A 17614-nucleotide genomic window follows, 5' to 3' on the forward strand; every position below is an offset into this window, starting at 1 on the left:
GCACACTGCCTCTTCAGAGTCCTCAATCCCTAAAACAGGACATGACCAGCAAAGTTCAGTGGGCAGCTCAAAAGAGGCATCTCCTCTTAATAACTCTCCAATGTTCTCTGTAAAAATAACAAAACCCCATCAATCCAAACAAGAGCAAAAAAAAAATAGGAATAGCTGCCCAGGAACAGGATTTCCAATGGTTGCAGAAAATGGGTAACAGCTTATTCCAGGTAAACAGTGGTGCTTTGCTGGGTTGCTCATTTCTTTAAAAAATCTCTTGGTTTACATTGTTTCACAGCCTGTTTGAGGAAATAGCATAAGGACTTTACTGTTACAGAATTATACACTGAAAAGTTCCCACAGCAGAAGGTTATCGACTCTTTGAAATTTAAGAAAAGGATCCTAACTACAATCTTTTGATTTTTCTGTTTAAAATGTGGCACAAACATTGAAATCTTTAGAGAGTTTACATAATCCAGAGAAGGGAGAACTGATTAGTACCTGCTATTGAGTTTATCTTTTTTAGGAAGTACCCACTGTGTGACAAAAGAAAATTTACTTATTTTCAGAGATTAGGAATCAAAGCCTGTCCTCTTACAACACTGTGTTTACAAGTACAGCAGTACAACTCCTTGACAAACTCCCTAGTGTCTCTTACTACTTCCTAAGAAAAGAGGTTGGATGTAAGGGTGAATACTGAAATAAAAGTAGCTAATAAAACCACTGACAGATGCATATCTGGAGTCTATTTAATAGATACATTAAAGGCAGAGAGCTGACATCCATCCTCTCAACCCCTGCTCAGTTCATGCAGTTCATATTCAGAACTTGCTTGTGATCTAAGTTGTTTTCTGACATCTGATTAAATGTTGAAACATGTCAGGCCCCAATTAAACATGACCTAGGGCAGTTTCAGCTTGTGCATCAAACCAATGTGATTTTAACTATAGCAATGGCTATTCTTTGATAAATCAATACAGTTCACTTCCATATACAATAGTTAAAAATTATCAAGAAAGCAGAACCAAAAAGTATCTCTTATATCTGTGACAGATTAGTGTTTTCCACTGTTTTCATATTTCTCCTACAGGAATTTACTTTTGTCTTCTCTCCTTTTCTCTTTGTCCCTCAAAGAGAAGTTTACAGATATTGAGATGTTAAATATTTGTAAGGCTAATTATACTAGCTAAAACATTGGAAAATAAATGTTATACTGTTGCCAGCAAAGAAGAAATCCATCAATCACAATTCCTCCAGTTAATATTTCAAGGTTCAGTCACTTGGACTCTGAGCTCTGAACATGCCTGGGTTCCTGCATCATCAGGGCAAGAAAATCCTCTCATTAATCCGGATTGGAGAAGCAGAATGATGCTGAACAGGAAGGGGCAGATGGACATTGGTTGTTTTCTACTCATTGCAGAAAAAATGTAATACATTTTGTGGCTATTTTTGGGTACAAATAAAGAACCAGCTGTGAACTTTGATAAAAATATCCTATGGTGCAAAACTCCTGCATGTCCTGATGCCAGGCAAGGTCTGGTGGGGTCTCTGAGGCAGTCCCATCATTTCTGTCTAAGGACTAGGTAGAAAGATATGGAAAGAGGGTTTGATAATGGATCACAGTCTTAACTAAAATATGAAATTATGGATACCTGGATAGCACACAGATCTGTTTTACTTTATGAGAGGTTTGTTATTTATCTGCACTTTCCAACAGTATTTTGTATAACAATACATAAAATGCTCTTTCTGAGGACCAATTCCAAATGTTCTGGGGTACCAATAAAAGAAATTTAACTTACAGTGGAGTTTTGTTTATTCTTTGCAGACCTGTCTTTTCTATCCAGTTTCCCTCCTGCCTTACTAGAAAAGGAAGTCAGATCCCTCCCTTGCAACAGCACTGGAGTAAACAGTCCCTAAAGCTGCCCCACATCATATGGCACAGATGAGAATATTTTCCTAATCAGGACTATAAGGTTCTTAGCTCTCCTCATCACATGCCTACAGATTCTGTTAAAAAAATAAAAACAAACAAACAAACAAAAAAAAAAAAAAACCAAAAAAAAAACCAACCCAAAACACACACCAAAAAACCCCCACAAACTTACCAAAACATGTAAACATTTTCACTGAAATAAAGAGACACCATTGCTTAAATTTGTGTACCAGCCTGGATATCAACATTTTTAGAGAAAAGAAAAAAAAAAAAGAGGAAGAGATTATTTGAAATTTGATTTTTACTTCTAAGGAGAACAGAGTTTGACAGGGGAATGAGGTACTGCAGTTTGCTGGCTGTTCCTAGACTGCCCTGGGGGAACTGGCAGTGTCCCACTGGGCAGCAGAGTGTGGTGTCTGTAACCACAACACAGCAGGAGCCAGAACACAAGGGTGCCCCATGGCCAGGTACCTGCTCCAGTGACACATTCCAGGGGACTGCTGAGGCCTTGCTGCTTTCTGGTGTCACTGGAGTGAGTCAGGGCTCTCCTTTAGCCCCAGATGTGTGTGGCTGGCACACCCTGAGCAATGTCTCACATCTGCTCCAAGGGGGGGCAGCCAGTGGGGCTCTGACAAGGCCCCAGCCCAACATGATGGGGCTGCAATTTGTGTTACTGGAAAGTAAAGGAGGGGGTGATGATCCCCAGGCACAGCAGTGAGGTGAGAAGCTAAACCTGCCTTAATGCAGTATGTAATTGCCTCTGGAATATTTGAGCAGATTATACAGAGGCATAAAGGGCTTCTTCAAATTAAGGAAGGAAGGAAGGATGCCTTTTTTTAAAACAGTATCTTTAGAGCCTCAGACTGAGGAGCTGGTGAGCTCTGATGTGACAGATTGAGATCACTGGGAGTCAAACATTCCATGCACTGTACAAAACCTGACAACAGCCAGAATGCCAGCTTTAGCAGGGACACTTCTCAGACACTGTGGATGGGCAGTTGTTTTCTTCCTTTTGGGGATTTACAGATACCACAGATGTGCCACTTACCTCAGTACCAGGTCACAGGGATATTTTCTCTCCAGCTGATCCAGAATCAGTGGCCCTTTTCTCATTTCTAAATACAATTCTGAACATAAAGGTAGCAGGCACTGAAATAATAAACCAACAATAGTATTTCTTCCCATTTGTTAACTCCTGGAGGATGCTACATTTAATCACAGGAATGAAATGGCTCCTCTCACATTCTGCTGGACAGGGCGCAAAGCACTCAGAGGAGCCAGGCCTACACCAGAGTTGTGACTGTCAGCAGCTGGATGGTTGGATGTGCATCCCACAGGATGTGTGGCACTGCCCAGCAACCATCAGAAGGGTCACGAGTGGAGAGGAGAGCTGCAGTTCTCACAATAAGCAGATACAATTATTATCATGGTCTATATTCAACAGCAGATTTATGCACAAATCTGATTTTTTTTCTCCTCAAAGATCTACAAGAACTAAAAAGGATGTAGGAGAAATTAAGCTTGGTTTAAACAAATGTTACCCACATCTACAAAGAGCAAAATTTCTTTAAGAATCAAATCTTTGTACCTCGTTTCTCTGTAGTATATTCTTCCCTAAAATCCTGATCAGGCAAAAAGAGAGGGGGTGTGAGACATTTTTCCCATGAATGCATTCCAGTGAAAGTGCTCACGTGCATGCTGTATGCAATACACATCTGCAGAGGGGACAGATGCCTGCACTGAGGGGCTCTGTGCTTTGTTCCGTGGAAGTAAAGTGCACACATTTCAGTTTCCCCTGGCAGTGTGCAGGGTTGTGAATGGATGGCAGGTCACACACAGATTACATACCGTGCATATTTGTGCTCTCTATGCCTTTCTCCCCTTTCCATCTATTCTTCCCACAGAAATTCAGTTTCAACAGTTTTGATGGAAGTGTCTAATGAATCCCAGATTTTGTAGAAGGGCTTTTCCATCAGTGACCTTTACAAGAGGGACATTGGCAGGAGTAAAATTGCTTTTCTACAATACTTGCCATCCAAAATGATCACACCATCTCATGAACCAAACAGGATTTGCAATCTCACAGTGAAATCAGTAGAACATTAAGTCAGGGCTCCACATTTACCCCTCCTACACTACTCTTGTAAGAAATAGATAAGCCCTTGACCAAACATAAATGCAATGCCAAAGTTCTTAATGTAATTATTAATTTAATAAAATATATAAATAATCATGCAGTTCAGCTATTTAAAAGAATTTGTGCTTGAAAGAAATTACAGCACAGATGGCACAAAACAAAGAACTCACTCCTGCTCCAATTAAAAGCTAAACTCTGACTCACATAATTGCAAACAGAATCACTCCCAGGTATATTGACAGAAGAAGATCACTTTCAGCTCTCATAGATTTTTGAAGGGCTTGGTAGAGCTAAGTCACATATCTGACCTAAGCAGCTGAACTGGAAATGCTGACTGTCTTCTTGACATGAAAACACTCTCCTGCATCTTCAGAAGTGCACACACAATTGAAGTCAGGCAATTTCTAGAAATCAAAAAACCTTTTAGTACTTTCACATCTGAGTGAGGCAGAACTTTCTAACGTGAAAACACAGATAAATCTTTATAATGCATTTTGGTTTTAGTGGACATTTGCATGTATTTGCTAGAATTAATAAAACAAACTTCTTTCTATTTAAATATATGTCTCAGTCTCCTGTTCCCATGCAGAAAAGGAAACACAGCTGGAGAAGCTAGAATCTTACCATGAGGATTAGAGAAAAAAGTGCCAGGCAGTTTGCAGCAATCATAATTCTTTGCTTATAAAATGCAGAACTAAAGCATGTAGTATTATCTATAACATCATGTCACACTTGCCAGGGTTAGTTATAGGCAAAGGCAGTTCCCAAAGCAGCAGATTGCTGAAGGGGGAAGAGGGAAAGGAGGGGTGAGAAATGGCTCTCACTGCCTACTTTGCCAATAACAATGCCCTGAGAATCAAGTGAGCCCCTGCTAACATTACAGAATACATGGGGCTGTGGTGGAACTGTTACTCCCAACTGCAGCAGGAGCTCACATTCACCTGCCCCAGCAGCAGCTGGGCTCTTCCCTCCAGCTCTCCCTCCCTCACAATCTATTGCTTCCCCACCTGAGAAAAATTTCAATTCTACTGTCAGGGCTGAGAAGCCAGATGTAATGTTTGCCACAAAGAAATACAATTTACAGTATGAAGGGCATTTGCTACAGTACAGCCCTGAAAGAAAAAGCTAAACTTTTTGGTCCATGCATTGCCTTTTTTAGTCTAGAAAACATAAGACTTTTGCAATGGCAAAATGGAAAAATGTGCCATGTGTTTGTGGTCTAAAATCATGTCGAACAACATCAAAATGTATGTTCACATGAAGAGGATTTTAATATATCTTTTTTCCCCCCGTTGTTTAAAATATTGAGAAGCTAATTATTGAGAAATATTGAGGCATAAGAAGCTAATATTAGACACTTAAATCATATGCTGATAAAACACAGGAAAATATCTATGGTTTATACTTATGAGAAATTCCTTTTCTAGATCTTGTGGAAAATATTGGAATGACAGTCCTAGTAGTACATAGGCCCAGTGAACAGTTTCCCCTCACTATTCCCACTTCAACCCCACCTGGAGTGAAAGCACTGTCTCTTGATGAACATAAGCAGGTTTCCATGGTCATTTTGTCACATGAAATACTCAGAGTATTGCCAATGCCCCCAGTGTCAACAGTTCTGTATTGAATACAAACAGCCATGGGGAAACTACCTTTTGTAGAGGTGCTTAAATTCTAAGAGCCTGTTATCACTTCTTGTCTGAGCAGGATTTAAACCAGCAGCTCTGAGATGAAGCTATTTTATTGCAACAGCAGTAACTTTTAGTGCAGCTTCTACTACACCACACAGAAGGACAGCCCCTCTCCAGGGAATGTACACTTGAAGTAAAAGAAAACCCAACAAAAGGACAGAAGAGTGTGACCAAATTGCCCATGTAAAAAGCACTGGGTATCAGACATCAGCCTCCAAATAACAGTCCTCTGCTACCTCTCCTCCCTATAATTTAAGTTCCTACCTACACACAATCCTGTATTTCAGTGATCTTCTCATGAGACAAATAAGCCATTTCCAGTTTTTAAACTCCAAGAATTTGCAGGGATACTGTGATACTTGTTAATGGCAAAGCTATGGAAAGGAGATAGTTCTCATAATGATGGCAGAAGAGAGGGTCTTGCTTGTAAGAATTTAACCACTCTGCACTCAGAATTCTCAGAGCCTCTTGATTCTACTGTTCAAGCTGAGCTGACACTCTTTCATCTCTAGCATCTCTGTTGTAAGCTCCAGGACACTGAAAATCAAAGCAAAGAAAAACACTAAGTCTTTTGACAGGCCTAGTTTTGCAATCTTAAAGACTAAGTAGAATACTTAAGCATTTATTTTGCCTAACTGGAGTCTAAACTTCAAGTCCACCAGTGCTCTTATTAAATATTAGCCTGTCAAAATGTTAAAATCCAGTGAATGTTAATGGCAGTACTCTACCAAATAGAATTGTTTGTGGAGAAAATCTTATAAATAGCCTGGAACAGGCAAAACACAGAGTAAAACCAAGAACATGTTCCAAGTAACAATGCAGTAATTGATTGGTGTTACACGGAGTTTTAAATATACCTTTGTTATGTTTGGCTTTACAATGAAGATAAGATAAAGTGTTTTCCCCTTGATTAGATTCAGAGATAGTCTAGCCAAGGTACAAGACACCTTTTAATACAGAAAAATTATTCAAGAATTGTTATCTTTGTATTCAAAACAGGAAGGGGATCCCACAGTCCTTCTTCCCTGCTACAGGTGATCTGTGCTTCTGTTATAAAGTTACCTCTAACTGAAGATATAACTTACCTCAAGCTCAACCCCTGAGGGTTCAGAAAGGCAGGTGCAGTGTAAACACAGCACACAGCCAGATGCCAAAGCCTCTCAAACAGGGAGCACCTGGAAAGCAGAAGGTTTTATTTCTCAGTGTCACGCTACAGCTCAGGACTAGAAGTCTTATCTACACCACCCCAAAGAGGTGCAGAAAATTGCAACAATTGAATCCTAATTACATCCAGCTCTCCAGAGATGTCACTTCCAATTTAACACACAGAGCTCCAAAGAGAAGCATTTCATAGGGAGACAGGAACAATGGACAAGAAGCTCAACTACTCAGGTGATCTTTACCCGGAAAACTCCACCCGTTGGCAGATCTCCAGAAGGAACAGGTCATATGTGAGAGGGAGCTGGGCTAAGAGCACTCCCCAGGTGCTTCTGGGAAGGCCTACTCTAATTCCAGCAAGGGCATCATAGCAATTTAGCTCCCCTTACTCCTATTTCAGCACTTCAGATTCCCTCTCTCTCCTCCAACAGCTTGTGTCTTGCTGATGTCACTGCAAACAACAATATTTGCTACTGATAGGGATAAACTCTCAACATTGTCTTGACTGTGTGCAAACTCTCTCACTGTAACACATCCACTGACACTGCCCAGTATAAACTGAAATGTGAAGAAGTAAAAGATTAAAACACTGAAGCAGAGGTACTAATAGGCTTTATTTCCAAATAGGATGGGAATGGCAGGAAAAAACTATTCAATGGCCCTAAAGTCTGGATAAAGATACTAATCCACCCCAGTACTACCTCCTTTCCCACTTGCAGCTCTGCAAACAACATTCTGCTGCACATAAAGGCTCTGACCTGAAGGTCCAGAGATGGAGACCCTTGCCTTACATTCAGGCAAAGAATATGGGAAAGAAGGAGAGGGAAAAGCTCACTGTTTCACACTACCTTTTACACAAGCTAGTGCTTAGCACAGTACAATGCTACTAGACAGCTGCCAATGCCATCTGACAGTCTTCCTCCATTACCTCTTGCTGTGGGTAAATCCAACATCCTCCTGGCCGTTTGTCTTAGGCAGGGATGTGATTTGAGGCATGATTTTAGAAGCTGATTAGCAAATTCACTGTAACCCACCTCAGAATAGAGGCCTGACCCTGGTGTGTGCTGTGAGACCTCACACCCAGCTGGTGTGTGTCCCTCCCCAGGCAGGAGCAGGGAGGACCCCACTGCTGTGTGTCCCTCCCCAGGCAGGAGCAGGGAGGACCCCACTGGTGTGTGTCTCTCCCTAGGCAGGAGCAGGGAGGAGCCCACTGGTGTGTGTCTCTCCCCAGGCAGGAGCAGGGAGGACCCCACCGGTGTGTGCCCCCTACAAGGCAGGAGCAGGGAGGACCCCACTGGTGTGTGTCTCTCCCTAGACAGGAGCAGGCAGGACCCCACTCACCGCTGGGAGCTGGGCTTTGTCCCTCCTGGGGAGCTCCTGCCGTGCTCTGTGTCCCTGGGCTGCTGCTCCTGGCTCCCTCCAGTGCCAGCCCCAGGCTCTGGAGCTGTGCTGCATCCAGGTGCTCCCGCTGCCATCCTGTCACCACGGCGGCGTTCTCGGGGCCCAGGTTTGCTATTTGCTCTGGGGACAATGCCTGAGAGGAACAAAAGACAGAAAAATTGCTTTAGGCTGTCAATTATAGAAGGCAGGTAAGGAATCAGAAGTCAGCACTGCCTTGCATTTGGAATGAGGGACATTAGCCTTCAACATTGTGTTGCTGTAAAAGAGCTCAATAGAGCTTAAAAGAATCCTCTGTATTCATTTGCTTCCCTGACCACTCATCTATCTGTCACCTTTCTCTTTGATGTTGGAAGCTGACAGCTTGAGAAGCTTTCTATGCCAGCACTGTATTGTACACTTCTTCAATACATTGTTGGAGTTTAATTTTCCAGCCATTTCTTTTCTGATTTGTTCAACCTCTTGTGTTTTCATTTATTTCCTCTTATTTCTGCTCCCAAGAAACCTCACTTGAACTTACATTTGACCTTTGATTATAGTTAGCAGTAGAGCAATGAGATGAAAAGACCCCATGCTTTAATCTTATTATTCAATTTTGTCTTTTAGATTGAAAATCTTCCCAGTTTGTTCATATTAAATTTAAAAATTAAACATGGCAATCATAATCTTACAGTAATTATATTATATCATACAGCAATTAAGCAGTTTGTAAAGCCTGCATTATTGAGCAGGCTGGTTTGCTTTAGTTCTAGTTAACATTCTGCAGTCACAAGCATTTTAACCCTCCTACACAACAAGCCTTTTTTCTTGCAACAATTCTGCATCCAGGTTCTACTTCGGAAAGACAAAATTCCCTTTGCAAGTAGGTCAGATGATGGAGCAAACCCTTGCCCATTTTTCATTGTCTACCAAATGGTGTGCTGGTTTAAACTCAGCAAACTCATGGAAATGCCTACAGGTTCAGACATTCTGAATTGAACATCTTCTTAACTCACTTGAAGTACATAATACAATGTAATTTTTCATAAATCAAAATCTGAATAATTTATACAGCTGCAAAATGAGGCCATAAAAAACCTGTGTAAAACCAAAGTCTTCTGTGAATCTTTCAAATACAGAAAACTCTTCCAAAGAGGTACCCTGCTTTTTGTTAATCACTTTTTGTAGTATCATTACTACTCTTGCTAACAAAAATGTTGTTTGTTAGGAACTCTACAAGATGATATAGAGCTGTTTTGCAAACAAATAGTTTCTGTAATGAGATTTTATTATCTGAACTGTCAGTGGTACTGTGCACAGTTAGTGCTCAAGGAATTTTTCCTTTTTATAGGAGCTGACACAGTTAACTCTGTTTAGCTCAATGTCCATAAGTACATTGCTTGCCTGAGCATCTGAAAGAGACCAGCCCAGGCAGAGTTTTAACCTTGTCACTAAGTCAAAGAAAGTCAGGGGCAATGATCTCAGGATCCCTGTTCTAATTTCTGGTCCACAATGAGTACTGCTGTAATTAGATGTAATTCCTTTCTGATCTGTATCTGCCTGCACAATCTGTTTTTCAGAGCTAACTTGGGAGAATGGTGCCAGATTTTAGGTTAATAAAACAGCTCTTGCACACTCAGCAGAGAAATCTGTAGCTATTACAGCATCCTCTCAAATGTTAATAAACAGAGACAAAAATCCAGATCCGAATCAAATGTTGAAAGATACAGTGTCTATTCCCTGTTTTGTGATACTTGCTATTTCTTTGGGATGCATTCTGAAGGATGAATAAAGCTTGTCTAACATGTTTCATGGGCATCACAAATACAGATGATACAGCTGAGAGTTAATGTTCCAGATCCTTGATGGTCTCTCACTTGACAGACCATAGAAATTTTTTTGCCAAAACCCAAAACCTATAAATCAGTGCTGCAGTTTATTTCTACCAGAGTAAAAACAATAGAAATTTAGTAACTTCTTCAATAATCAAGCTCTTACTTGGAAAATTTCAGGAGGTATATGTCTTACTGCTGCTGGCTGGATATATGGCATCAAGCTTTTATCAATGGCTTTTAATTCATCCTCATTCAAACCACCTAAAACCCCACAGAATAGAAAAAAAAATTCAATTAATGTTATTTTTATTAAATTTATTTTTAAGGTAATATAAACTTAAAGCACTTATAAAAAATGTATAATAAATGGTTTATTCCAGGTTGTTATATAGAGAGATGCTGGTTCTTTCTGTTTTGATTCTTTCATTATATTTCAGCAATACAAATTCTCTGACCTTAGTCATTGACATGGAATGTACTCTACCTGAATTACTTTATCTTGGAAAAGTAAATTATAAAAGCCTATAAAATCATAAGCAATGTTATCAAGGAATGCTCATTCACAGTCTCTTCTGATCCATGTTAGGGAAAAATAATCATGCAGTAGGAGTGACTTCTTCAGGTGGGGAATCATTGCCACAGGCATTGGGGATGCTAAAAATTCTGAGAGCTCAATGTGCAGTTAAATGGTAAGAGGGAAACAAATCCAGGAACAAAACTGGGAGTGACCTCTGGCTCAGGAGGTCTCAGAGGCTGCAAGAGCCCTCTGGAGAAGTATCTGGAGAAGCATCACTCCAGGACAGCCCTGCCCTTGAGCTCCTTCCTGGGCAGCCCATTCTTTCCAGGCAGGATCTCTGGGCAGCCAGAGCCAGCTCCTCCCAGGACAGCCTGGCTCACAAAGAGTGACTGGGGCTGGAATCCTGAGAGGTTTTGCCCTCCTTGATTTACCCTTTCCAAATTACAGGACCCAAGTAACTTCAGGCTGTGCTTCCCAAGGTCAGTTTGAGCAGCTTTACAGAACCTTACAGAGAATCCCATGACTTTTCCTCAGTGCTTCTGAAATTGCTGGATGCCTGTCCCTGCAGGTGATTCCCCTCTGGAAAGAATGTCTTTTGCCAGTCTGCAAAAATCCTCAGCTAGGTGAACCCATCTCTTAATAGCAATGCTTCACAACCATCACCATCTGGAGCTGTAGCTTTGTTACCTGCTATAGTACCAATTTCCTGTAAAACAGAGCCATTCCAGCTGGGAGCAGCCCCAAACACAGATTCTGTCATCTTCTTAAACTGCCTCAGAACAGGGGTGCTACAGAACAACAGCCCAATTCTTGCAATTGCAGCACTGCAAAAGGCAACAAGGGCATCATTACAAGCTGCATTTACATGGGGTACTAAATAGGCCTGGAATATACTTAAGCCTGCTGTAAGAAGACTGCAAAACCCATTTTCAATTTAAAATATATGTGCACAAATTGCATACAAATATTTCAGGTTTTAAGCAAAAACCCGTATTTCTTGATGCAATACTTAAATGGTGGGATACAAATGGCAGAGGAAAACTATAAAAGAACACACTTTAAACAACTGCTGCATGCCTTCTGCTTTTCTAAAAGCATTTAAAATATAAAAAGATGTCCTTTAGGCTCTGAAAATCTTGATTGAACAAAAATGGCACAACATATTTTATCAATAGAGCTACTAATAAATATTTAATTAGATATAAAATGCAGTACCTGAATTCAGCAGTCCTTATGGATGTGATTTCTGTGGAGTTCAAAGTACAGAGAACAGCTCCTAATCCAACTAAATCAAAACTTTTTAATGTGCTGATGGTCTGGCCAGAGTCATCTAGAAAACCTTGCAAAATAGCTCTTGCCTACAAAAGCAGTAAGATATTATGCATGAACAGGGTAAATATAATTGAAAGGTTTGTTACTAGATGATTAAAATCTTACCAAAAGTGATGGAGCATAAATAAATATCCTGAGCCTCCCCAGTGTATGGTCATGGCCTTCAGGAGGAGCACTGTCACCACCTACATGTGACACTAAGCCAGGGCACTGTTACCCAACCACCTGCTAAATGCAAATGGTGTGAAAAACACTCTGTACTTCTGCCAGGTCACAGGGAAAGTCTTCACCACAAGAAATGGTGCTGGATTGCCTCACAGGATCACTTACATTGCTACAAAAAACATTAAATACCTAAGGGGATCAATATGTACTTTTGTTATTTTAATACTCAGGATGACTTGCCTTATTGAAGTGCCATAGATGAGTGGTGACCTCTGTCAAGGATTAATTTTCAGATATGAATGGGATATTGGTACCAAAGTGCCTTTGCAAACCAAAGTAATTTAGGATGGTGCTTATTTTAAACTAATCCTTTAAAAACTGAGCCCATCTCAAGCATGTCACCAAGGCATCCTCCAAAGCCAGTGAAAGAAATAATCATCTTCCAAGATTTCTTAATGTATCCACAATGCTGAGCTTCAAATAACTAGCTTAACTAGCTGCCAAAGTTTTAAGACAACTGAAATTCAGCAGGATGAATCCCTATTAACTAACTACTCTTACTGACAGCAGGAAACCTCAAAAGCAAACTGGTTCTGTATAAAATCCTCCCAAGTGCCTCCTTCTTATGGTGCCCTTCAGAACATGAATTTATTAAACAGATCTGTGATATTCTGCCAGAACTGCCACCATGCCAGCAGCTGTGCAGTCACAGAGCCCTGAAAGGCCACAGAGTCAGAAATATGCTGCTAATTCCATATATAAATAAAAGTTTTAAACTCTTATTATGAAAGTCCCATTGACATAACTAGAAGTTATTCAAGGAAAGGAACATGAGAGGAGTGTATCTGCTAATAAAGGGCTTCTATGGAAGCTGGGGTTGGGGACACTGCCTAGTCTGTGATTGTCCTTAGGAAGGACCAGTACCCCCAGCAGTAGTGTCTATTCCAGGGTCTATTCCAGTGTGAGAGGAGCTGCTCACCTGCTTCCACTGCTTAGTGGACAAGTGCTAAAGAACACACTCATCCCCCCCCCAATTAATGATTGGTGCTGCCTTGGCCACCTCCCCAGGGAAGCCCCAGCCAGGCACACACCAGTGCTGACCTTGTGGCCACTTTCACTGGGGTCAGAGTGCAGAAAAGCAGCAGAGACTAGTGTGGGTCTCTGGATCTATTTTCTAGGCAGTTCCAGGACCTGAGTCCCAAAGGGCATGAGTGCAGAGCCTTTCACCAGGAGTACATTCAGGAGCTCCCTCTCACTCACCTGGGTAAGAGTCCACCCTGTTTGCTGGGTAAGAGCAGACACGGTGTCGATGGAGCTCAGGTCCAGCTCTGGGATCTCCTGGGCACTGAGTGCCAGAGCAATGCGGCCCAGGGAGATGATCTGGTAACTCCTCCAGTCTGGCAGCAACCCCCAAACCTTTAGATGAGAGCCATTAATATCTGTCAGGTCATTATGACTCTTCCTCTCTGTACACCATTCTCAAATCCTTTGGTTCAAGTGTCCTAAAGTCTGAATATTCCTCTTTGCACACAAAAAGCAGAGCTTAGGTATTGTGAAAGTGTTTGAGGTTCTACACCAATAACGATTAGTTCATCTAAAATACTGCAATTTTTACAGCTTGGACTTGTTGATGAGTCAGAATATGAACTGCTGGAAGTGTGGCTGTAGGAGCAAAATCACTAAGAACAATAAAAATGGGAATCTGTGCCTAGATCCACACTGTTATACTGCCAAGAAAGCAGCACCTGCACAACCCAGGCTTCTTCCCAGCTGCAATTGCTCCAGGGGACTGACTTTAAGTTGCTTTTGTGACAAGTCACCCTGGTTCAGTCATTGACAAGGAAAGACAAAGTAGAGAATCAAGTAATACAGACAAAGAACCAGTTCCAAAAGTCCTGATTTCTAGATTGTGTTCATACAATGTTAAAATAAAAAATAAATTCAAAGCATTTGTACAGATACAGTTAAATTTGTAAAGCTTTGTAAAAAACCCAAGGAAATAAGCAGGGGCTCTTCTAAACCAGTACCAATGTATTTTAACTGACAACTTCCCCTGCTTTTAACTTTATTTGTTGCAGTGATTGAAAAGCTGTCACTGAACAGCCTGAAGGAAATTTTGATATAAGGAAAAGTTCTGCCTGAGTAAAGAATAATAAAAGTCCATCAAGAGCTGAATTTTCAGAGAGCAGAACTATCAATTACATTTCCTTGACAACAGCAGAAGACTGTAGACAGTGGTCAGTACCTCCCCAGACGTGGCCAATTGCCTTTACAGAAAAAGACACTGGGTTTTGGCTGGAGGAAGAGACTTGAACAAGCCAGGCACACATTTTAAAAAAATGCTCACTTTAAAGCTCTCATGTACTTCAGCAACTCTGCTTTGTGTCAGTGAATACATGACAGGTTTCTAGTATAACATCATGCTGCTAACAGCACCTGGAAAATTAAAACTAAAAGCTCAGGGCTGGACTACCATCTGAGTCAGGAAAATATTTACTCAATTTTTGAGATAGCTACAATTTAAGTTTTGTTCAAAAAGTTAGAAAGGACAAAAATATTAGGGACTTGCTGAAGAGCATCTCTGCAGTTGCCTACTAAATAGTGTTTGCACCATCAGATAGACATGGAGCTGCACAACCTCCAGAAAATATCAAAGTAGAGCTCAGGAATCTGGATGTGTGAAATTAGGTACTCCTTACACAGAGCTGCAGGCTCTCTGCTGTGCACATCCAGCACAGAGCAGCCTCAGCTGCCAGGATGCTTTTCCCAGCTATGACCCTCAGGTTAAGGATTTGTTTAAGAGATGCATTGCTGGATTTGTACCTCCCAACTGAGTTTCCACCAGATCTTTTATGTTGGTTTTACAATGTCATAAAGGGTCTAAGTCTGGGAAATGTCAATCTTTTCCAAAGCAAATAGACAGTAAAAAGTCTTAGCCCAATTTTAAAGCTTTTAATTCTCTAGCTTAAGAGATACATGAAACACATGCAGGCAAAAATGCCAAGTGTCTGTTTCCTGATCTAGGCCATAAAGTACAGAATTTGAAGTACTTCATAAATAGTATTATCTGACAGGGGTGGGTGAAATCTCAGGCAGAAGGATATAAATAACACAACACATGAAACTGAAACACTCCTTTGTCCTCATTCACCTAGAACTACAGATCCATACAGCTGTCACTGCTGCAGAGCTGGGAGACCTTCCACTTACAAGTGAGCTAAGCTTCTTATTTTCATTAAGATACAATCTGATAACTAGACTTTTTGAATTAGTTTGGAACAATGAGTAGTTGAGGCTTAATGAAACCTTTAATCAAAGATGTTAATAACATAACAGCATCTATGCATAACATTAGAAAGAGCTTTGCCTGTCCTGTCTCATTTCTCGTGCTTCATGCTCAGTGTAACACCACATTGCATTTTGAAATTAATATATAGGAAGTCTGTCTAGCAGAAATCTGCACAAACACTCACAGACAATATACTGCCATTCAGTGCACTACAGACCTGTGAGTCTTCGAATATAGCCAGAGATGTGAGTGTATCAACCTTGTTTGCAATTTCCTACAACTGATATCACTCTGTAAGTACACCAATATATTGCACTGCTGTAAAGAATAGCAGTTTTCACTATGGCAGGGGAGCACTGTTTTTATTTTCTTCTAGGATTACATTTTTCCCCCTTTTCCTACCCACCTGTGTCCATGCTGACAGAGGGAAGCTGACTTGGGAAGAATACATTTACTGCAGTTGTCCTGCTGCAACAAGGCAGCAGAGACACAACTGCAGAGGCACCATCTGCTTTCAGAAATCTGTGCAGAGCCACTTCTCTTCAAGCACCTGCAGTTCCACTGCTTTGAAAGCTGAGCTTCACTGCTAAAAATTACACAGTTGGCCTTATTTACCCCAAATCCATGGTCAGCTCCACTACAGCTGCAGCTGCTGGTTTCAGGAGATGCTGCCCAGCCCATGTGGCCCCTGCTCCTGCTTTCCTCCAGAGGTCACAGCCCTCATGTCTCCAAGCCTCCTGCACTCTCTCCTGCTTGCTGCCAACTGCAACTTGTAGATGCTTCCCAACCTCATTCTGTCAGAATGATCTGATGGAACCTAAAAAGGACTTTTACATGTTGGATCATTTTGACAGAAGGGGATTACAGAGTGGCCATGCAGAGATGGAAGCAGAGAACAGATAACCTCCAGCAGATGCTGCTGACAGGAAGCTGAAGCCAGGCTGGGGCAGCACCCTCTTCACCTCTGAGTTTTCTGCAGCCAGAACAATTTGTCTTCCTGCACCCTAAGGCCTTTTCTTGCTGAACTAAAAGTATATTTGGGAATTTGCCCATTCTCTGGCAGTGCAGGCAACCACAAAGCAGCAAGAGGAGGTCACCCCAGGGAAAAGAGCAATAGCAACAACAGGCATGGAGCACTGTCTGATTTCCCTGCCAGCCCACTGTGTCTCAGGCAGGGCTGCCCAGAGCTCTGTTGGTGCCCCAGACCCAGGCACAGTGCTGACCTGCCCCCAGCACAGCCCTCTGCCCAACTGTGCTCCTGGTAAAGACAAAATGTAGGTGGGATTTTTCCTCCCTCAAATTTCCCACTGATGGCTCTGTCCCTGCCTGTGAGAAGGTGGAAAAAGCAGCTTTATTCAGCCAATAGCTGCCTTTCAGTCAGTTTGGGTTTACCCCACTGGAAGCTATATTTAGCATCCACGTAGACAGTTTAACATGCCAAGCTTAATTCTCAGCAGGGCAATCAACAGCCCCTAGCACTGCTTGCTGATTTTTCATTTGTGAAAGGAAAGTGAGAAGCAAGCAGAAAAGTAATTCAAAAGTAAAACCACTTCACTTTTCCAGCTGCCAATAGCTCAGAACTACTTGCCTGTTGACTCTAAAGCAAGGGCAATAGTCTTCTATCACCACCTCACATTATTTTTCCAATAAACCATAGATATTCTTGTGGCAGTAATGACATTGACATAGCACAGTTATTTTAGAACTGCATAGTTCAATAACACCTAATCAAGTTACAGATTTAATTTTCCTTCACAGACAGGATAGTTACCTGCTTGGCTTTTTCCTTCAAGACAGTCAGCTGGGAGCTGTTAAAACCTGTGACACCCCCAAGAAGTTCCACATTTTTGTCAAAAGTCTCTGGATCCATGCATTTCAGTTCCTGAACTGACCAAAAGACATTTGCTTCTCCTAATTTAATGATTTCATTTGAAGAAGGAGCTCTGGTTCTCAGGCAATCTGAAAAAGGTCAAATAGTAAGAGTTTTCATCAAAGAGACAACAAAATAAATCAAAGCAATATTGATATTTAAGAGAGCAACCGACTATGAAAATTTACTGCTGCTGATGTGATATTGATAAATTAATTATTTTGTAATTGAAGAATTTAAAAAATAGTTCTATTATTAATGTTCTGGATATAAACTACCAGTATCTTGCAAGTTTCTTTGAAGTCTAATTCTCTAA

General features: G+C 41.2%; 1 protein-coding gene across 1 annotated transcript in view; it reads right to left on the reverse strand.

Moving 5' to 3' along the window:
* Window positions 1-5442: 5442 nt before the first annotated feature.
* Window positions 5443-17614, reverse strand: part of OTOA (otoancorin) — a 33566-nt gene continuing 21394 nt past the window's right edge. Inside the window, exons 22-29 of the mRNA XM_063171420.1 lie at window positions 17200-17387; window positions 13400-13555; window positions 11858-12000; window positions 11330-11466; window positions 10289-10386; window positions 8255-8447; window positions 6841-6930; window positions 5443-6292 (exon numbers count right to left, since the gene is read on the reverse strand). Coding sequence (XP_063027490.1) covers window positions 6863-6930; window positions 8255-8447; window positions 10289-10386; window positions 11330-11466; window positions 11858-12000; window positions 13400-13555; window positions 17200-17387 — 983 coding nt within the window. The 3' untranslated portion in view covers window positions 5443-6292; window positions 6841-6862. The remainder of the gene's footprint in view (window positions 6293-6840; window positions 6931-8254; window positions 8448-10288; window positions 10387-11329; window positions 11467-11857; window positions 12001-13399; window positions 13556-17199; window positions 17388-17614) is intronic.

The sequence above is a fragment of the Melospiza melodia genome, chromosome 18 (genome assembly GCF_035770615.1).
Source record: "Melospiza melodia melodia isolate bMelMel2 chromosome 18, bMelMel2.pri, whole genome shotgun sequence".
NCBI lineage: Eukaryota > Metazoa > Chordata > Aves > Passeriformes > Passerellidae > Melospiza > Melospiza melodia.